Here is a 21,881-nt window from a genome sequence, read left to right on the forward strand (position 1 = left end):
ATCCAGAAAACAAAGAACAAAGTTACTGGTACTTTTTAAAACCTCCATTGGCACTTTGAAGACATACCTCTTGCACTCTCCTAGAGCTCTCTGGAGCATATCCAGCCTATCCTCTATTCAGAGTCACTACTCAACATTGGTTTCCAGCTAGAGTACAAAGTTGTCACTTTGTAGTCTAACCTTTCCTTTGATCCCAAGAACACAAAGTTTCACTAGATGGATAACCTACAAGAGGGTTACCACCACTTGCACCAAGAGATTTCTCAATTTCCTGTACTTTGAGTTTCTAGTTGCATTACAGGAATACCATCCTACAAATTCTATTTCTTGAACAGCTCTATCACCCTTACAGTCTGCTACTTCTGGTGGTGCACTTAGCCTGCCCAAATTCCAAAAGCATGGATCTAACTGCCAACAAAACTTTTCCATAGCTTTCATTAAGACTGCAGCAGTGATCCCCAATACTTTCATGTTCTATCTTTGCCAAAGTTATATCACTGCACTTACTTCTACTCACTCTGCTTCCACCTTCCCACTGAAGCCTCTGTGAACATAAAGATGACCTTTCAAAGTCTTTGGTACTCAGTCTATTTTATCAGTATTTCAGGTGAGCAATATTCCAAATTGAGATAGCAGTAGGATATCAGACAGCTAGAAGTGCTCCTAGGTAAAAGTATGTTACGACTACAGAAGAAATTTACCTAGATGTCAGGGAATTTCTTTCAAATATAGTTAGTGTCTGGTTAGGCTGGACATTTCACAGGAATTACAAATTTTCAGCAGGGGATGCTCCCACCCCCACACTCAGAAGGAAAAAGAAAGTCCCAACAAGGCCTTTTTAAAAGCTCTAGGAGATAAAGCTCAACCAGGAATAATTAGAAATATCATTGTAACATGACAGAAAAATCCAGTAACTAAATTCATATTCTCAAGAGTGAGAGAACCTGCTCTTTAAAGCAAATCAAAGTTACGGAGCAACAAGATAAACGACAACACACTTACTTTTTGTGCAATGGCTGAGAACTTTAGCACATTGAGTGTTTCATCATATGCTGAAGCACACTGGCTTATGTTTACTATCATGTATACCTTCCCCTTTCCACTGAAGAATCCTTGAAGGAAATGAGTTAACTTACTTTCCCGAAAGGGTATGTGCTGCTGCAACCTTTAAAGACAAAAGAACAGATGATCAGAAGTTTAATAGGTCCCAGGCAGTGCAAGAGCTGTCCAGCCTGAAGACTTGAAAATACCTATAAAAGCAGCAGTCTTTAAATCAGTTAAAACTGTTTTGAACCAGATACAGCTGTTTGTGAAGAGCTTGTGAGGCTGTGGTGATTGCTGCTTTACCTTTTTTTCTGATACACTACAGCAGTGCAATCAATGGGAGCACTTAAGCCAAGAGTGTTCAACATTTAGCCTACAGTAGGTCACGTAAGCCTCATGCTACAAACTATATCCCATCTCTTTGTTTTCTTTTCCACATCCACAAAAAGTACTTAGGTAGTTTTAGACATGCAGTATCCAACATTATCAGAGATCTCTTTCACCCCTTATCGTACCTCTGAGAACAGACAATAGCAAGTGTCTAGGTAAGAAGACTAGCATACATCAAACATATAGAGATACTTTTTAGAACTTTATTCCTAATCTCCCAGAAGTTGCACCCTTGAAATTAACAGCTGGTGATTAAGTTTTTAATACTTATAGAAAGTTTTATAGGAATTCCTAAAACATGACTTTGCCACCAAATGCATTTTGGATGCACGACAGCTATTCAGTAACATGAACAGTGCTACAGAACTCAGCAAGATAATGACACTCCTTCCTGCCAGAATACATATATGGCTCAGAAGTAGCTTTGCCACATGATGGAAACAAGAACCATTATAAGAAAGTTACTGCTTCTTATTCTACTTGCACAGGACCTGTATTAGTACTTAAAGATTGTGCTTCAGAACGTTTCCTCCATATTATTAAAATTCCCCATTATTAGGATGAGAAAGTTATATTACGAATACACTAACGACTCCCTACACAGCTGCTAGTTTTAATGCATCCTTCCTATCTGGAAAGGTCAGGAAGGTAAAACTCCCATAAATTCACAAAATGTAGGGTTAATCAGGAAGACATACTAGCAAAGCTTTTTCATCTTAAGGTGTGATAGACTTCAAACATGCTGCCAAGAACAGTGTTATGGACTAAGTGAATTTGGCAAAGCACATACAGGCATATCAAAAACAGCAGTTTATTTAACCTCTAGGACAGAAACAGATCTTCAAACGAGAACCTATGCAGGAAACACTTCCTGGACAGTTACTATACTGGTTTTTAGACAGTTAACTTTTTGTATTGTTTTACTCTTATTTAGATCCTCAGGCTGGGGCATAAGTAGGGGGAAGGCTTTCTTTTGTCTGCATTATGGTTAGCTAGATCAGGAGAGTGTTACAATTATGTCACAGTTTAAAAGTAACAAATTTTGTCAAAGAGTACACAGTCATGCTAGCACAGCAATATCCTGCTGACAAGAAATGTCACAATGGAAGTATGTAGAAGATGGAGTTAGTTTCCAAAGAAGTAATGAAATGCTGAATATTTGGCTCTATGACATTAGTGACAATGGTGTTTTAAACTTATTCTAAAGTTTGATATGTCAAGCTCAGAAGAAGAAAGTTAAATTGCTAAAATCTATGATAGCATGTTTAAAGGATTATGTTATAATTTGAATGATTTAATTACAAAGCAAAACCAGGCAAGTTTAAAGATAACTCTAGTATATCAACAAGACTACAGTAGACTTCCTAAGTTTATACGTCTTTTCTACCAGAAATTTAAGTGTTAATATTGTATATTTTAAACAATAACTTTTAAATGTTGTAGGCAACACCTAAAAAACACAACCAGTTTGCAATTCATAAAAGGACTTACTTTGACTGTTGACAGTTCTTGAGTGCATTAATACACTTGCCTAGAGTCAGGAGAGAGGTATTTATATTTCCACTCTCTTTCAATCTGTCACCTTCATTGCGGGTCTTGGTATATCTTTCTGAACCAGCAAGATCACAAAATGACAATCTGAAAGCAGAACAGGAAAATTCACTTTATTTACCTTACACGATGAACAAATTATTCACTTTTCAAAATGATCACTTTTCTTCATCCTTCTCAAATTTTTTTGCCCAATCCAATTTCCCCCTATTTCCTGTCAAACATTTTTTCAACTTGCTTCTTATTCCACCCACCCCCACCTCCTCATCCTGTTCCTTCTGGGGACTCACATGAGTTGAGGAATATAGGATGCTGGCAGAACCCTGTGATGAACAGAGGGGACAAGATGGAGAACAGAACTGCAACCTGACAGGCTGAGGGAGAGGGCCAAGTACCATAGGGAGTGGGGAAGCCACCATGCATGCAGGAAGCTCCCACAGGGAGCACTGGATGTATAGTGCAGTACCAGTATATCAACATGGAAAATAACTGACAACTTCACCATAAGAGAGACTCTGTTCTGAACTTACTCATTGACTCGGATCACTCGTGGTGTTCCTAAATCTTCAATTTTTAGTACCTTAACCGTGAATATGCTGTGACTAAAAGGAGAAATTGAAATCATAAGAGAAATTATGAAGTAGACCAATACTTTGAAAATATTTTTAGCCTCCACAATATTTGTTCAAAATGCTGTTGAACCTATCAAGGTATGTAAGCATATACTATCAGATACAAACTTTTACAGAGATGTTTATGTAGCGCTTATTTTGCTTTTCCCTCAGGCATTTAGATGGAATAAAGCTAAGTGCTTTTGTATAGAGTATTTGATAAAATGCTGTTAGCTTTAGTACCTGTTCATCTTGTTGAAGGATTGAATTCTTTTGGCTTAAAGCAATGTGTCACATACTGCTAAAGGACACAAAAACTGAAACCTGGAAATCTAGACCACATTAAAGCCTCTTCCCTTCCTGAAAGCCACAAGCCATATTTTAGCTTCTCCTTCCTCTCACACAGCACTCTATGCCCAATGCTATTCAAAATGTTTCTTACCTTCTGCTGGAGCAATGATTTAGTTTTGTGCTTGCAATACTCTGGTGTTTCAACCCCAGTTTTAGAAGTCTAAAAGCTTCTTTAGAGTCAGAAATCTGAACCCATTGCAGACCTTTAAGAAAACCAAATATGACAGTTTTGAAAATAACAATACTAAAATAAGTATTAAGGGCATAATGTATGCACAGCAAGGATACTACTTTTACTTGAGGCTTTTACTACACCTGCTTCAGACAGAAGTTATATGATGACAAATAAAATCAAAATGGCTCCTCTCACAGGAAAAAAAGGACAAATATAATACACTATTTCATTCTATTAGGACACTAAATATGTTTCATTCAAATTAAGTAAGCAATCTTAGCCTGAGCACTGAAAAGCAAAAAAGGTCTACCATGAGTAGAATGCCCTATATTCATATACAGCAAGGCAGAATTCTACCTGGATAGCTTCTCTATTTCACACTACAGTTGGGGGGAAGGGAGAAGGGAGGCAGGGGAAGGCATCTGAACATCTTTCAGGGCCACCAACTTATGTGAAAAAGCAGCAGGCCAAACGCCTACAAAAAAGCCCTTACTCTAGAATTGATGCCTTGATTGTTCAAAGAATCTGTAACAAATGAAATAGGTTTAAAACTCTTTTTCCCCATGACCTGAAACAAATGTTGAACTGTTATTTATTAGCCCCCGCACTCTTGCAACTCAAAACAGAATTACAGGTTTGACTGGAGATTAAAGTCCAATTTGAAGTCAGGCTGAACTTTCTCACATATTGTCTGAAGTCTGCTTCTCTACAGAAAATACTGAAAACAAACAAAAACTGTTGAGCCAATTATAAATACAGTTAAGAACTACTGGAGCATTTAAGAAAATGGAAAAGAGCAAGCCACTAACAAATTTGTCAATTGTTTCCAATATTTATCCCATTTCAAAGAAATGGAGGCAGTGGAGTGCGTGGAGGCTTTCAGCAGTTACAGTCACTCAAGGGAGGCATTTCCAGTGCCACAGTGAATGCAGTTAGGAGTTTTCCAATCCAGAAAGAAGCATTATTACAGGTAGACAAACTTTTCAAACTACATTCGGCAATTTGCAATGTATTCTCGTCACCTTTCACAAAAGAACATCCCTTGATGTCTTGAGCAAGGCGTAGTGTTTTTCTTTTCTTGTCATTTGATACAGGAATCAGTAGATCATAAAAACATTCATTGTAAATCTCAAAAAATGAAACCCAAACAGAAAACTTGATGTAATTTCTCACAGTTGTGGCAGATTGTTCTGAGTCTTTTGAGGTATCTTCCATATCTGCCAAGTACAAAATATTACCAGTCAATATAGACCTAGCAAAGTGAGTTTCATTAAAAAAATTAATAAGTGAAAACTGATACTACAGCAACCTTCTAAAAAACTCTTAACTCATACAAAAATTCATTGAAGTTCCCACTCCCTTTCTTAAATGTCTGGAAGTCACATGCTTAACCTACATATTTGCAAGAGACACTTACTGTACCACTTCTTTTTCCACTTTTAAATTTTATCAAACACATACAGCTTGGTTAGAGTTATCCAAGTCTCTTAAGACAAAGAATTAAACTGACCAGCATACTTCATTTTGACTTTTTAAAACAAACATAGTATTTTGGTAGTTTTTAAAGTGCTAGAATTGGATTTATAAAGTACATGTAGGTATTCTAAAAGTCTGTCAGGATATTACTAGAGCCCATAGCTTAAGTAGTACTACTTTTCCTATGACCTTTCCAGGTCATATAATGCCTGTTCAGATATTCTAACCATTTTATCCTTGGGTTTTCAGCCCAAATAACTTCCTCATTATCCAATTCCCAGGCATACAAAAATTGACAAGTAGTCATTTTATTATTAACATAGGCCAGAAATCAGTTATTGATGTTAAGAAAGCTTCTTTGCCAGCTTTAATTGCAATTCTTTTATATGAAACATACCCTTAGAATCAACAGGTGCATTGCTGTTAGTGCTAATCTGATGGTCTACCTACAAAATAAAACAAAGTTTAAAACATATTGCTTGCAGTACAATACACTACAAGTTACTTTTCTAACAGTGCTATTGTATTACTAAATAGGAATAGAGCATGGCTGCAACATGCCCATAGAAAGATCCTGCCTACACATCATGTCTAGTTCAATGTACCCACATACTGCTGTTGAAAGGGCTGTTCTTACTCCTTCCTGACACTTCCCTTACCCCAGTATATGGCATTTCAGCTTTCCGAATCAGCAGTAGTCTAGCCATAGAAAAAAATAGAGGAGTGGGAGCCCACACAGAAACAGGGTGATTTAACAGGATGATTTGCAGGAGTCCAGTTGCAGTTTACACATTAGTCTTACACTGGCAAATCTGAAGAGTCCTGAAGTTTTTTGTTATTGGTATTTTGCTAATACACAATTTCATATCTTACACCTTACTAGGCCAACCCTCAGAAACAGTGGTAAATGTAGAACACTCATTCACTTAAAAAAATTAAATGAGTAACTTATTGCATCCTGATACATGCTTGAAATAAATGATACAGCTGATAAAAGTCAAGGTTTTAGAAAAAACTTTTTGCTGAGCTATTTTTTTTCAGAAAAAAAAAAAAGCCAGCCAAAACCCTATAGCTAGAGCTTATAATCTTCACACACTTGCACTCCCTTCCCAGTCTTAATTTTGGTTAGTTAGCTTTTTCATAGGCACAGATTTGCCAGTGAAAGTGTCTAAAGAAATAAATTCGTCTACCAAAACAAGTATGCTTAAGTGAACTAACAAGAAGTAAAAAACAGGTATGGTTTGAGTCAGGGGTTTTTAGTGTTCTGTCAAGAGTATTTTTCATATAAAGCTGGGATTCCGTAAGTGCTCCTGAAATAATGGAATACTTATGTAATCAAAATTTTTAGATTTAAGCTTTACACATATAAATCACCCACCCAAACCTGTCTCTGTTGAAGTAGATGCAAACTTTGCCAGTAAATTTATAAGCTAAAGTATTCTTCTGAAAACCACATTTTTACAAAGTAGAGGGGATATATATGTGCACTCAAACACACACATGACAGCCTTTTCTGAAGACTGCCAGAGGTAGAGAGCATGTGTCTGTGCTTCTGAAGTGAAGTCGAAGAATTTTGCTGCCATCTACCTTCCAACCCTGGAGCCCAGCTAACTAATGGATAAAAATCAAGGTAACAGATATATTCCTTCCCTCAACAGCCATTATAACCCAGCATACCACAAGGGAGACACTTAATTCTTTTCATTAAAAATAAAAAAAGGCAAAATTGTACCTTTCTAGTTCCAAATCTTAACATATGCTAAGTTTTATTTTATATTATTCCCCTCATTTCAGAATGAAAAGACACCAAGAAAAGCATATGCTCATACAAAATACAAATCCCCATAACTGTAATTGGACTAAACAGCTTTAGAATTCCAGGCAACTCCTAAAACTGGAGTGCAATTCTGGACTGCTCAACAGCGAATATAAGAATAAAGTCCAGCAGAAATCGATTTTTAATTCAAATCTAAGTCCACTGGTGTTATAGCTCTGCTGTTTCAAATAAATTCTTGCTTCCTTTGAAGATATTTGCCAAACTGAAAGAGGAAAACAAACTCAAAATTATTAATTTTTTCAACTACCCTGAAAGACAGTAAGTTATTTAAAGGATCAGACCTACTAGTATCCCCACAGATAGAAAGGAGACTATTTGCATTCAGTTCTTATTAAGCACTAAGTAAGCCCAGAGGATAAATTATCAGGTGCCCAAGCTACAGAAAAAAAACCCACTTAGAGTTTACATGTGCATCAAGTATTCAGCCATGAGACAGAAATCCACAGGAGAACAGGGTTCATCAGCTCTATTGCTCACTTCACTGCTCATCTGAATAGCTGGCTGACACCAGACATATCCAAGCTTAAATACAGCTAGTCTCTTCCCACTGAAAAATGGAGAACATAGAGCTATCTAAAGATGCATGTACTCATCAGTGTAGAAAGTGCTCCTCTACCTCTTTTATTAGGCGAAGTAGTGAATTTTTAATAGCAGTTTCTTCTCTCACTTGGTTTTCAGTCAGCTTTATATAATCTCTACACCGATGGGGTTTGAGATCCATTGCTGTGTATAGCTTTCCTTGAATACTTTTAAACAACAGATCCAAGGCCCTTGGCAGAATACCAACATCATCTTCTGTCCCTGAAAGAACATACAAAAGAAAAATCCTAGTTATTAGTGTGAACAAGGTATACAGATAAATGAAGACAGAAAAAAAAAGAAATCTTGAGGCATACAGGAGAAATTTGGAGGCAACTTACAGCATGAATCAGTGAGGGGTTTTTGTATTCTCAAGGTAATAGAAATGCCATTAGAGTGTTTTTAAAGGTATTCAACTTTCAGCAACAGTTCATACTCTACACCAATGACGAGCATAACATAAAATAAAAACTGCTGGAGTATTCTGCATAAGCTTAGCCTTGTGGGAAAACAAACAAATAAAACCCCACAAACAACAGACATTTAATAAAGATTCACAGTTTTTCAACTGTATTTCATAGGCTGCCTTCACTCTCTCTCAAGGAAGCAATCTTCAAACAAAACTCATGACTGATCTTTTAGCTGCAGTCCTGTACTAACTCCACAGACCCTACAAAAATCTTCTAAAAGCCTTGTGAAGAGTCCCTCCTTTCTGTGTCCCAGACCCTTTTCTCATAACATACTACTTTTGCACCTGAATGACAAAAAGGAGTCAAATAAAAGCCTCAGCGCACACTTCATCTTTCTGAATCCAAGTTTAAAAAGGGTTCACTTAAGTTCTAAGTGAGAGAAAAGGGGAGAGCAGAATTTATCAGGTTGATAAATTTCTCCTGTTCTTCAGACATTTAAAAGTTATAGCACTAGCTGGGTCACCTAAGTCAGAACTTATATAAAATGTGGCTGGCACTCAAATCACAAGCTATTAACCAAATAACATATTAAGCTTAAGTACTGTTTCATTGCACATATTTCTCCCCATCTCATCTCCTCTCTAAAATTTTTTTATGTATTGCAATGCCACTTGTAATTCAACCTAACACAAAGTAACAGTTACTGGTGAACAATCCTAAAAAACTGCTTCATCCTTCACTTAAGTCTTTTGCCATTGCCTGCATACAGGCTCCCATGTAATGCTAGAGTGGAATAACAGAAGAGGAAATCACAGCACCCAGTACACAACATTCTGCCCTGCCAATTTTTATCCAAGTACTAAAACTATAATATCATGAAAAAGCTTCTAGTCTAAAAAGGTGTCAACCAAAAATTCTTGAAAAACCACACAATACACCCCCCAAACTAGTCAAGGCTGGAAGAACTGTACACTTGAGGAATTTTTGGGTTTTGTTATTTACCTATTATTTATAACGACAGAAAAGAGAATCCCATTATTGCCCCAGATAAATGGTAACTGAAAGTACTTCAATTATAGTCCACCTAAACTGAAGGTTGCTTAGAAAATAATGTCACTTCAATAAAGATTAGTTTCAGAAGGCACAAAACTTATTGTCCTTCTACTATTTCTTCTTATAAAATAAGTGGTATAGCCTTACAAAGCAATATGACTGTTTATGTAAACTCTGTTTATGTAAACAGTGACTGTCTGTTGGCATTTATATTTGTTATGGAAAGAGATTTTCAAGGACTATTTACTGATATCCAAGAGAAGCCCATGTACAGGGCCTACAGTTGAAATGTAGGAAAAAGTTATAATATTTCTGCTAGAAGTAATCCTTAATTAAAAAAAAAAAAAAGGAAGTGTATTCAAGAATTTGTTTTTACTTATACCTTGGAAAGTGTAAGTTTTTCCAGCATTTGTAACGCCATATGTAAAAACAAGACGATTACATCCATCTAAGAAATCTTGCACTGGTTCCTTCATGGTACCTTCAAAGAATTCTTCTTGAGTTGTTTCAGGTCCAAACACCTGAGTATTACCAAGAAACATTTATACCTTGTTTAAGCAATCATTAGTGACTTTTAAAGGCTCTTTTAAATTCTTTTTTTTTTACAATCTAAAGACTACAAAGTTAAACAAAAAACATAGTTTGTTTGATATTAAATAATATAAGTTAAACAACGTGCTCCAGGAATAAATTAAAAACTTTTAAAGATAACTCATTTACTCGTGAAAAAGTGAACTTCTGTATCATCTGTCCAGCAGTTTTTTCACTCAGTCGATTCAGATAGTGGTGGGGGGGCTTCAGTATGATGTTTGTTGAGTCTTCAAGTGAAACACAGTCCTATTAAAGGAAACACAAGCAATGTGGGCATGAAGAGAATATAAAGAGCCCATTTACAGGAAAAAAACAAACAAAAAAACTCCCACAAAACAAATTTAAGGTATTTTTAAACTAAATAAACATCACACCTGTGATCCATTTTCTTTTTCCAGTGGTGTAAATGGTCTAATACGTAAGCAAACTTGTACATGTCCCTTAGAGTCCAAATTGCTCCCCTTAAAAAAAAAAAATTAAGGAAGTTAGACTCTTTATTCTTTGTCTGACAACTAGCATGTTAAGGCAGTTCCATTTAACCAGGCTTTTTTGAATAGACTTATTTGACAACATGTGAATCAAAAGTAATTCTCTACATCATTTTTTACAAGTGTTTAGGCACTGCAGAAGTTGGCTGTGATGAGTTAATCTTGTAGCATATACATATACACACTGCATTCAGTCCAACTAGAGATAAAGAATGACACCCATAAAACATTCTATGAACTAGTAATTAGCTTCATTCAGAGAAAACTGATGTACCCAATAGGGCATCAATGCAGTGCCACACAACTTAGTCTAATCCTATGCATCTCTTCCAAATTTAAAACATACAAAAGATGCTTTCCATCTTCTCTGTAAAATTCTGACTATTCTTATTAAAGAAAGGACTAAGCTTATTTTGTAAAAAATAAATGTCAAAGCAATCCAAACATGAAAGCTTTCGTACCTGGCTTGTGTCCGAGCTTGAAGAAACCAAAGAAAATTCAGAGGAGAGATCTGTTTTAAGATCTTCCACACTTACTGGTCCTGACCTTGGAGATAGTTCAATGCTAGAAATATAGGATGGTCTGTAAAGTTTGTCATTATCCAAAGTTGGATCCATTCTGCAAGATAAAATAAAACTATTTTCTGCTCCCTGATCATATAACATAGAGCTTCTGAAATCCCTTAGAAGACAGTAAATTTTAAACTAATAATTACAATTTCTTTAAGGAGAAAGCTTTCTTCATCCTATTCATAATTTACATAGCAAGTTTCTGGTAGCTGGGGAGTGGGTCTGCAGAGGGCTCAATCTATGTAAGCTGCAAAGGCAGACAGAGACCTCTAAGCAGCTAGACAAATGTCACCAAGCTGCAAATGAGGTAAAAATATACATAAACTAAGCATCAATGTTTACTTTGTTTCTTCTAATCTACATTTTTGTCAGGCAACTGTATGAAAACCAGGAAAAATGTGGCCCAAAATATCATCACAGCTTGAACAAAGACTGACCTGTGAATAAGCTACAATTGGAAAGAAACGTACCTGTGCTATCGCGATTTGAAGTCTTATTCATCAGCTACACAAAGCTACACTGCAAAACTCTTATCAGCCCTTTACAGGAAATATATTTGTTAGATAACTGACTTTTTAACTGCTTTAAATATAAGCTTTAAGTGTGATTTGTCAAGATTATGCTCTTATGCTGTATCTTTTACGTAAGAGGCAAAAAGCAAACATCAAGCTGGGTTCCAAAGTTGGCACTAGAAGTGTTTACACAGCCCAGCACTCAGGGTAGTGAGGTTCAACCCCTGACAAAATGCAAAGCCCAAGGTGCAGACTATATATCTGCCTCCACATGGTGTCACACAGCACTGCAATTGCTTCAGATATTCTGGTGTAAACAACTATATTGCCTGGCTGCAGCCACTAAAAAGTAAGGGCATACTGTGTTATTATAACTCTACTAACCGGCAACAGAGCTGCAGACACCCTAAAAGAAGGGGATCCCCAGCGGCACACACAGCAAAGCGCGGTCACAGCACACACGTGCAGCACTGCCAGGCAGCACAAGGCAAGGTAGAAAAAGCTCCAAACCACCTTGGAGCCTATATAAAACCTAAAGCACCAGCCCTTACACTATTAAAAAAAAAAAAACGAAGAGGAAACTCTCTTCTCTGCAAATACAACCTCTCACTTCCAGGCTTCGCAGGCTTTGCCCGTTCCTACGGGACACAACCGCTCTGCCCCAGCACGGCCTGGCCCGGGCGTTACCCACGCCCTGCACGAACACCGAAAACTGGCGGCACCCCGAGCCCCCACCACCTTCCCTCTGCAAGCGAAAGCCCCGCGCCCCGCAGGGGCTGCCCCGACCGCCCATTCCAGGTCCCACACCCGCTCCCATTCCCGCTCACCCGCCGCGTCTCTCCCTCGCTCTCCGCACCAGTCGCGGCTTCTTTTCGAATCCGACCAATGGCAGCGCTCGGTGCCGCGCGGCCTCCTGGGAGTGCGGCGGCGCAAGGCCCGACGGGAGGTGTAGTCCCGGCCGGGCGGGGCTGCCGTGCCCCGGTTCGCCCTCCGGCGGGGTCGGTGCGCTCTGAGGGGGCTGCGGGGGTCTCGGTACCGCCGGCACTCGGGGCCGCCAGGGCTCGGCCCCGCGGCGGCGACAGCAGCAGCACCATCTCGGCTGCCGGAGGAAGGCGCCCTGGCCCCGCCGGGCCTGCCCTCACCTGCCTGCAGCGCCCGGACCTCGCCTCCCTCAGGCGCGGCAGAAGGAAGTGTGTAAGTTCAAACCTGTCAGCGCTCGGGGTGGTCACAGCGGTGCTGTTTCCACGGGCATTTGCGGTTATCTGGTTATAAACGTGATAATCGCAGTGATGAGAGGGAAGAGGCCAGGTGACCTGCACAAGCTGCAGATGCTGTGTATCAGAGCAGGGATCAGCCGAGTTGGGAAACACCTCCTGTAAGTCCAGGATATGCTTGTGCCTTTGTGGCAGGATAGACCCACCCTCATTAGACCTAAAATCCAATCAAGCTATCATGCAAGATCTACTGCTCGAGCCAGGGTGTTGTCTTGGTGTTACTTATGCTAAAACCATCCTGGTTCACTAGACTTCGAATAAACACCCTGCTTTTTGAAGTCTGATTTGACAGATAAGCTGATAGCTGGCCTGTAAATGTGTGACTAGCAGTCAGTCACTTTATACTATAAAAGTCCAGTCCCCTCTCATGCAGTCAGGTTCTTCTGACATAACCCTTCTTGGGGTATGTGTGTGGAGATTCCTCCCTTGGCGAGGGATGCCCTCCAAGGATACTCCTTGAGGTAGAAAGAGATCTCCCAACTAGTGTTGGTATGGGTGTTATATCAGATGTCTACTTAATAAATATTTCTTTTTGCTAGGTTTAATAAAATTGTTTCAATAATTGCTTTGTCACGGTGCGCTATACTACTTTATGCTATGTTATACTCTACTAGTAGACTTTTAGTGTTTATATTGTGTAGTAAATAATTCTGATTAAGATTTTTCACCTGTTCACCTGTTTGTTAATTTGTCATAATAAATAATTCATTTATATAAATATATCTGTTTTGACATCATTAAAACCTGCAGGACAAAGTGGTTTAATCACACCTCTATAACTCCTTTAAACTGTTAACACAGTCCGAGGCTAAGATAGGATTCAACTGCACCTAAGCCCTTCTTTGAGAAGGAGTTTAGAAAGCAAGGGAATCCTTTCTGTACCTCGAGACTCACCAGCAAGGCTTTGCTTTTTACTAACTCTGTCTAAGCCTTCCATTCTCACCCGTGACAGCCTTACCCTGTGTTCCAGTCCTGACAAACGACAGCTGTTCTAAACACTTAGTAAGGCACCTTTGTTTAAAACCTTCCCCAGATTGAAATTATTGCTGGGTACCAGGTTTGCATGATGGGCATTTGATTTCTTAATCAACAATGAGAGAAATCCTTCACCTTTATTTTCAAACCAATGTCATAGCACCAATCAGATCATTTTTTTCTAGAATGTCAGGGTATGAGAATGTACAGGATTTGGTAACAAAAGTCACCATGAGTTTCTCTCAGAATCAGACAGAAATTCTTTGAACTTTAATAAGGAATGTCTGCCTGTTTTAAATTGAAATAAAAGGACAAGTAACTTGAAAGTAGTCAGTATCTGCCAAAACCAAACGTTTGTTTTTCATTTGAAGAAAAGAATGCCAGCGAGACTGAGCAATTCTGTAAAGGAATAATTCTACACAGATCCTCTATCAGCTGCTTTGATGAGGTTGTCTTTGGGATTAATTCTGTCTTTCTTTAAAGAGAGGCTGTAAAATATCAGTAAAATATGTATACTTGATTTCAGTTCGGATGTAGGCCATGTTGCAGGAGTTGGTCTGTTTTAACAGCAGAAAATGATGCAATGTTGAATTTGAAATTGTTTGCTAGCAAAACTGAAAAGTTCTTCAAGTCATTCTTTGACTTAGGCTCACTTTTTTAAAAGTATCTTGATTTCTCTCCTAAACAGAATTAAAACACTGAACTTTCCTAATGGCAAAGCAACTTTTTCATACCAGAAGGAGACTGAGAATGACTCTGAAAGGGATCAAACCTGATCAGTGTCAAACTTGATTTGTGTCCCATAGGAATGGGCAAAGCCTGCGAAGCCTGGAAGTGAGAGGTCGTACCTGCAGAGAGGAGAGTTTCCTGGGATCAAACCTGACAGCTGTTCTCCTCTACTTGTTGGAAAGGAAAATTGAAGATCTTCTTGAAATATTTTTAAGGTATATTGCTAAAAAGATGGGGTTCTATGTCCTGCAGAAAATTATTCTTGCTAAGTTGGGGCATAACAAAGGTCATGGTACAGGCAATATTTTGATTGTGTTTCAATATTAGATTTCTAAAACTGTTTTTATAATACTGCACATTTTTAAATTTTAATTTGAACTAGTATCTCAAAGGACTACCATTAGGATACTGAAAAAGCAAACTAAATCACAATCTAACATATGTTCCTAGCCTCACACAAACCATGATAAAGAAAACATTAGGTCAGCATAACCAATCCAGCTTGCTTTGAAATGAGAGATGAGGCAACTTCATCTATGTATATAAGCTTTATGACTTTCCACCAATATATTCTCCTTAAAGTGGGTTGTGCAACGACAGCCAGTTGCAAAAAGTATATCTGCTGCCAAAACATCATTCAGAAGCTCATTCACCCCTGAAATTTGTTTCTTTTTAAATTCTCTATAACTTGTGTAGCAACTTGCCACTCCCAAGGGGAAAAGATTTTTATAAATTACTTGTTACCATTACCCTTGGAAACTTATATTCCTTTTATCTGGGATAGGATTCAAAAGTTGTGTATAGCCTACTCATCCGAGTGATAAGATGATATCCTATGAGACAGCACTTCTCAGCTTGCTTTTACATTGCTGTCAGAAGTAATTAGAGACACAGTCAACACTGCCCAGCATCCTTCAGCACATCTGAGCAGCAGCCAAACCAGAACTGGCTTCAGTTTCTTTGTACTCAACTTACCTTCCCCAGGGAATTAACAAAGTACTTCAGTTTTCCCTCATCAGTCTTGGTTCTGCTGTGGTTCCCCATGCCCTGACAGCACTGCCTTCCCATCCTGGATGCAGGCCAAGTCCTTTTGCAGGGTTCTTTTGGGGCTGACTGGCAAAAGCACTCCTGTTTGTTGTCACAGAGATGTCTTGGAGGAAAATGGTGCATTATGTAATACTTCTGGTAGTCTGCCATGCCAACCCTTTTTAATCCCTATCTTTCAGAGCAGTTTGTGTTGTTTATCCTTCTTATTTCCACAGCCTGGTGGGTGCATTTTCTTTAATTTGATCCTGTACTCTCACTGCCCCACTGCCATCAGTTGCCTTCAGGGTGACGCTGTTTCTAATGCACATACAGCTGATTTTATGAACTCATGACTTCACAGGCTGTTTGTTCGCTTATTTTACTTTAGCAATGTAGTTATGTTTTCTTTTATGATCTCTTTTAAGCAATGAGCTACTTCTTGAGTCTCAGGGGTGCTCCCTGGCTTGGAAGGCTTTGCCCCAGGGACAGGTAGTGGCTTTGGGACAGGGATATGTCAGTGGTGCTGGGCAGAGAAGGGCAGTTGGCCAGGGCATCGGGCCCTTTCCCTGGGGTAGGCAGGAGCTTTCCGTCCTCAGCCTGCAAATGCTGCTGCTGTTTCATGGCTAATTTAGTTAACTGAGTAATTGTGGGGTTTTGGGCCGGGCAGGAGGAAACCTTCACTGGAAGGAGCTGGTTGTGAGGCTACTCCATTGAGGTGCTCTAGGAACATGAAATACAGTTTGGAAAGTGAATCATAGATTCACTGACAAAGAGGGGACTTGAGGAGCATATGCTACTATGAGAAAGCTAGCCAGGATGCTGGGAAGGAAGGAGGGATCACCGATGGGTAGCGGGAGGCAAACTGTAGCACCTGGTGCTGGACTTTGGCCTTAATGCTTGGCCTCTGGATGCTTCCCTGGGCTAGCTGCTCCAGCAGGGAAGGTGCTGGGGATACCTGGGCTCGGTGATTACAGCTGATTAAAAAGTCATTCACTGAGGAGAGAGAAGACAGAGAGCTCACAGCTGGAGACATGTTTGTGTCTCCACAAGGCTTGTTCGGGTACTCCCATGCGTGTTCTCCTCATAGATGCAGTGAGGCCACCTGGTCCCATGCCAGTTTTTTGTGTAATGAAAACATGCTACATGTGCTCAACATACCATTTTTAAATCTTTATATCTTCACATGAAAACCTGTGCATGGCAGACGTAGTATTACTCCTTCAACAAGAGCTTTACTGTCTTACATAGAAGATTTGAAGCATATTTTATGAAATACATCTGAGATGTATTTCTTTCAGTTTGTATAATTCAAGACTTTGGAAAGAATGCAACCGAGACAAAAAAACTATTGCTGTTTCTTCCTGTTTCTCCCTTAACCGTCTGGTATTCCTTCTGTCCCTCTTTGAATTATTACACAATTCTCTGATGAGCTAAAGAGATTATTTCAGCTGTAACCAACCTTTTAATCTTGTAATTGAACCAAAAAGTTTCAAAATCAATTATTCTCTGTAATGTGTTAATATAAGTAGTCACCATCTTGAAGGTCAGATCTATCATTTTGAAATCAGAACCTTCTAGCCTTCATCAACAGGCTTCAAATATACCTGAAATCATTGTGCCTTGGATGGTTATTCTTACCAAGCATTTCCATGTACTTGGGTTGTCAGGTTATTTTAGTTTGAAAAGCTTTTTCATAAGTGTGTGTAACCAAGTGCCTCATGGTGATGGTGTTCTACACAGGATCTAGCAACTAAAGCAAGGGAATGGCTTAGATATTCTGAGGAATCGGTAATGCAGTTAGTTCTTTTTCCAGCATTAGTGTGCTGTATATTTTCTCCACCCATCCATCCATATTTAAATCTTTTGTTGTTATGAACAGGAAACTTTTCAAGGCAGGATCCTCAGGGCCTTCCATTAGGGCGGTTGTACTTGGGTTCTCCTAATATAGTGAGATTCTCAACCACAGAGGGGTTTTTTAGCATCATCACAGCATAAATGATGATAAAATATGTTTCTTAAATGTTTCTATGACTCACTCATTTGAACTGCCAATTTTTAGTAGGATATCAAGGTGAATAATAATTAAGCAATATTTTGTGTGTATATGTGTGTATATATTTATATCTTTTTTACTACCAAAGGAGACTGAAGCTTTACTAATTGGAGAACTAACTAACTAAATAAATAAAATCTACTTTGTTTTTTCTTCTGCTTTTTCTAGGATCTTTCTGTAAGTCTGGCAACACGATGCTGTAAGACCACTAGTGATGGTTAAGTATTTTGCTTCTTTATTGCTGAAAGGGGCTGAAACATTTAGACAGGAGTCGGCTGATCAGGCAAAACAACATGATATCACATTAGTCAACGTAACAGCAAAAAAGGCCTCCATTGGAGAAAAAGGTAAGAACTGTTTTCACGTTGTGACACAAGTATTTGTCCTATAAATGCATCAGCTGTTTTGTCTGACTGGTTAATAGTCATATAATGAATAGCATAGTTAGTTATTAGGTGTTTGAGATATGTGTGTTGAATAGTAAAACTATTGTTAATATAATGATACATTAATAATAATAACAAATAATATAATTAATAATATATACAGACAAAGGTTTTATTCTATGAAATTGTATTTTTATAAGAAAAGATGACTGCTCTTAAACTGTATGCTGTATAAATATAGTCTCTAGGACATTTGTGTTGTGCCCCAGAAAATGAATCTCATCCCAACCAGACAGTTGGTGTGTGACCCTACTGAGTCCTGTGAATGAGACATTTTTGAGTTACTGGTAATCACATAATTAGAAATCTTGACAGAGAATCCATGAACAGGAAGACTGATGGTTGGTGTTGAATAGTTGTGTAAAATTCTTCTCTCCTAGTCAACATGATACTGATGTCTCAGGACATACTGTTAGAAATGGCTCTACAAGTGGAATACTAAATTGAATCCTATACTTACAGAAGTCAGCATGAGTTTTGGACAGTTTTCACATAGTCTGGATCTTGCATTATAGTTTTCCTATGGATTTCAAGTTTTTATATCCTTGGGTCATCAAAATGGATAGTATTGTTGGTAGAGAAAATGCCGTCCAGAAACACTGGCTGCTTCAGGAAATGTTTTTATATCTCATGAAGGGTATTTGAACTGTGCATCGAAATTTTTCTTGGTTCCCTGAAATGCTTCCTCTTTTTTCTTCTTTCTTTTCTTATTTCTAAAGCTATGCCTAAGTTCTGCAAAATGTTTGGGTAATGTCTGAGACTAGGCCTGTTGCCATTCTTTGCTATACACGACACAGACAGTGTGTTAGCTCCAGGTTAAGGGCTGGAGATGCATTCCAAATCTTATTAGTAAAACTTTATTTCTCTACATGTGTTGTTGATTCTTTCTCAATCATCCACAGAGCTGTATAAATACCAGCATGAGTAACCATAATTTAAAGGTAAAATCTCAGGGTTGAGTTTCCCTAAAATGAAGCATATGTTTGCGTTTTATTTCAATTGAGGTTTCAGAAGTTTTATTTCAGTTCCAAGCTGCTTATTAAAATTCTTCATGGTGTAAGAATTTTGAGCTTTAATCCTTAGGATTACTTTTTAAGAATATTGTTTCTTTTTTTTTTGTAGTGTTATGTAAAATGCAGGTTCTAAATAGCTGCCTAATGGTCTCAGAGCCCTCAGAACAGCCCCAGAAGATTTTACCAAGTATATTTTTAGAAGTTACATTCTCAACTGTTGCTCTGTCATCTTACTAAAAACTTAACAAGATAAGTAAATTGGAACATGAAGTCAATACATATCTAGAGTAATGCAATTTTGAATTAGGGAAACTGGCCAAGATACCAAGATATATCTAAATATATATCAGATATATAGCTGGTAGCTGAAGAAACTGAAGGATTTCCACTAAAGGAGGGGATGTGTGTGTACATCCATATATAAGTTCTGTGTAGAAGCCAAAAGACTGGACACTTCTGTGTCTCAAAAATAAAACATATATCCTCAAAAAGATGTGGATCAAGAGCAAGAAACTTACTGCTCAAATAACATGGGCTAAATCCAAGGATCAGACTATGTTACAGTGTAGCCATTACAGTATTTCAGTGTAGTATTTCTCATCTTTCTGTCTCTGACACCCAAGACAGAGTTTCTGTTATTGTTGCCAAGTGTCAGCCAGCTGTCTTGACCTCAGAAATCAGTACTGTTCTGACATAATGTACCCTTCTTTGGAATGCCATCATGGCTTTGGGCACTCGGGGCTTCTGCTTTAACTCACGTGAAGATGTGATTGGAGCGGTATTGTCACGCCACTGACCTTCAGATGTTTTAACTTGAGCTTCCTGTACAGCCAGTGGTGAGAAATGCTCAGAATGGATTCAGGCCTAAGTTAAACTCTTGTTTAACTCTTGGCACAGCTCAGCAATAAAAGTGCAATCCAAATTACTCTCTGGAGGAACCTTGCTTTCTTCACTAGCCTCTTAGTTTAGATATCAAAATTAATGTCTAATTTTGGGTAACATGGTTATCCTACAGTACGATAAAAGGGCAAGGAATGAACATTTAGAAAAAAAATTTCTTAACCAGTGATTTATCTTTAAAGGACTTGAAAATAATGGTTCTTTGACAATAGCAAATGGCCCAGGGCATTCCTGTTTTGCTGTGAGCTCGTATTTTTTTTTTTTTTAAAGCTTATATTTTACTATATTACAGGCTGAGCATTGCCCATCCTGTAGGAAAAACAGAAGGCAGAGAGCTTGATATGAGCTAGACATCTGCCCTGCATAGAACAAAATCATACTTCTGAAAAAAAAGAGACTGTATTTGTGCCTTGCAATTGGACAACAGTGCTCTTTGCAGTCCTTGAAGAGAAAAAGTCTTCTTCACTCAGAGGGAACCAGCAGATGAACGATGATGAAAACTTATGAAGTCTCAGTTGCTTCTCAGAGGGTGGACTAATGAGCAGCTAATTTTTTTTAACATGTTCTTATGCCATTATTTTCAGCCAAATCAGCAAGTATATCTATGTGGCCAAACAGATACTGGAACAGCAGAAGAGCAGGCAGAAGTGCTGGTGGGACAGAAGGGCAGGGCTGCTTCTCTTGTGTTAGGCAGTCTTAGATTGGCTAAATTGTAAGTTACATCTTTGGCAATTCTTCAGCAAGGACTCAAATATGCAGGTGGCTGCCTGGATTGCAGTCTTTGGGCATAACCAGACTTGCAGAGTTAGAGAGTATTTCCAAATGCAGTTTAACATCTTGTTCTCAATTTGATGCTGCCCTGCCTCATGTTGTCACAACATGCTGGAGCCAAGAATAAGCAGAGTTATGAAACAGGTCAGCCTTCCTTACTGAAACTTTGGTCACAGCTGAAATCTGAAGAAACTGGAAGATTCCCACTGAAATGAAGAGTGTTATCAGGTACTGGCTGATCTGACCCTTTGTAGTCAGAATAAACCCCTTTTTGCAAAAAGGTGTAAACAGCAAAATCTGATTGTTACTAATTCAGTTTTGTGCATCTGAATTTTCCCTTCTTGTTTCAACAGATTATAGGGTCTGACTGCAGATTCAGTCAGGTGCTTTTGTGTAATGTTGCCAAGTACGGTCATACTGCCACACTTCATCATATATGTGGGTGCACTGAAAAATACACACACATTTATAAAGCACTGTAGGATCTTTCTGAGTGAATGGCATTATAAAGAGAAGATAATTATTCCAACATTTAATCCAGATTTTCTATATAAAGCACATTTTGGGATTGTGAAAAGAACCAAAACGTAACAATTTTGGGGTAAGAGAGGAGTCCTTTTTATTTTTAAGTATAATATTAGTATAAAGTTAGAAATGAGTCATTCTCTAACTAATTTCTGACTTGGTGACTCATGCTCTTGGCAAACTAATTATCCAAGACAAGTGACTCAGAAATAGATGCTACTGGCTGTTGCTGTTACAACTAGACATGAGGCTTGATTTTGGGTATAACAAATGTAGCTATACCCTGCAAATTATACCACAGTGCTGCTCAAGGATGTATTACACATGCAAATTTCTTTAATCTGATGTTTTGATTTCAGTTTTAGGTGGATGGTATATAGGTAGGTTCTGGGTGTCTAAAGCAGACATGGCCACCAAGAGTTTAAGCAGTGTACTTCGAGGAGGAAAATCTAATGTGGTATGTATTTCTTTCCATCCAGGAACGGTGATTTATTAAAGCCTCATCACATGAACATTCTTCTGAATAAACTTT

The 21,881-nt window shown here is 38.4% G+C and overlaps 2 protein-coding genes across 6 annotated transcripts in view; one reads left to right on the forward strand and one right to left on the reverse strand.

Moving 5' to 3' along the window:
• KIF20B (kinesin family member 20B) overlaps nt 1–12,542 on the reverse strand; it is a 37,063-nt gene extending 24,521 nt beyond the window's left edge. Inside the window, exons 1-13 of one of the 5 annotated variants that reach the window (XM_051800711.1) lie at nt 12,465–12,496; nt 11,272–11,372; nt 11,018–11,174; nt 10,443–10,529; nt 10,198–10,314; nt 9,860–9,998; nt 8,052–8,236; nt 5,996–6,044; nt 5,145–5,339; nt 4,039–4,150; nt 3,516–3,587; nt 2,926–3,072; nt 1,003–1,165 (exon numbers count right to left, since the gene is read on the reverse strand). In XM_051800711.1, coding sequence (XP_051656671.1) covers nt 1,003–1,165; nt 2,926–3,072; nt 3,516–3,587; nt 4,039–4,150; nt 5,145–5,339; nt 5,996–6,044; nt 8,052–8,236; nt 9,860–9,998; nt 10,198–10,314; nt 10,443–10,529; nt 11,018–11,174; nt 11,272–11,309 — 1,461 coding nt within the window. In that variant the 5' untranslated portion in view covers nt 11,310–11,372; nt 12,465–12,496. Of the gene's footprint in view, nt 1–1,002; nt 1,166–2,925; nt 3,073–3,515; nt 3,588–4,038; nt 4,151–5,144; nt 5,340–5,995; nt 6,045–8,051; nt 8,237–9,859; nt 9,999–10,197; nt 10,315–10,442; nt 10,530–11,017; nt 11,175–11,271; nt 11,373–11,595; nt 12,363–12,464 lie in introns of those variants that run through there. The other 4 variants (XM_051800714.1, XM_051800709.1, XM_051800712.1 and 1 more) reach the window with 4 other exon arrangements.
• Nucleotides 12,543–21,735: 9,193 nt separating this feature from the next.
• Nucleotides 21,736–21,881, forward strand: part of PANK1 (pantothenate kinase 1) — a 35,616-nt gene continuing 35,470 nt past the window's right edge. Inside the window, exon 1 of the mRNA XM_051800729.1 lies at nt 21,736–21,806. The gene's annotated coding sequence lies outside the window, so the exon portion shown is untranslated. The remainder of the gene's footprint in view (nt 21,807–21,881) is intronic.

The sequence above is a fragment of the Manacus candei genome, unplaced genomic scaffold (assembly GCF_025592945.1).
Source record: "Manacus candei isolate 608988 ecotype Guabito, Panama unplaced genomic scaffold, ASM2559294v1 h1tg000050l, whole genome shotgun sequence".
Taxonomy (NCBI): Eukaryota; Metazoa; Chordata; class Aves; order Passeriformes; family Pipridae; genus Manacus; species Manacus candei.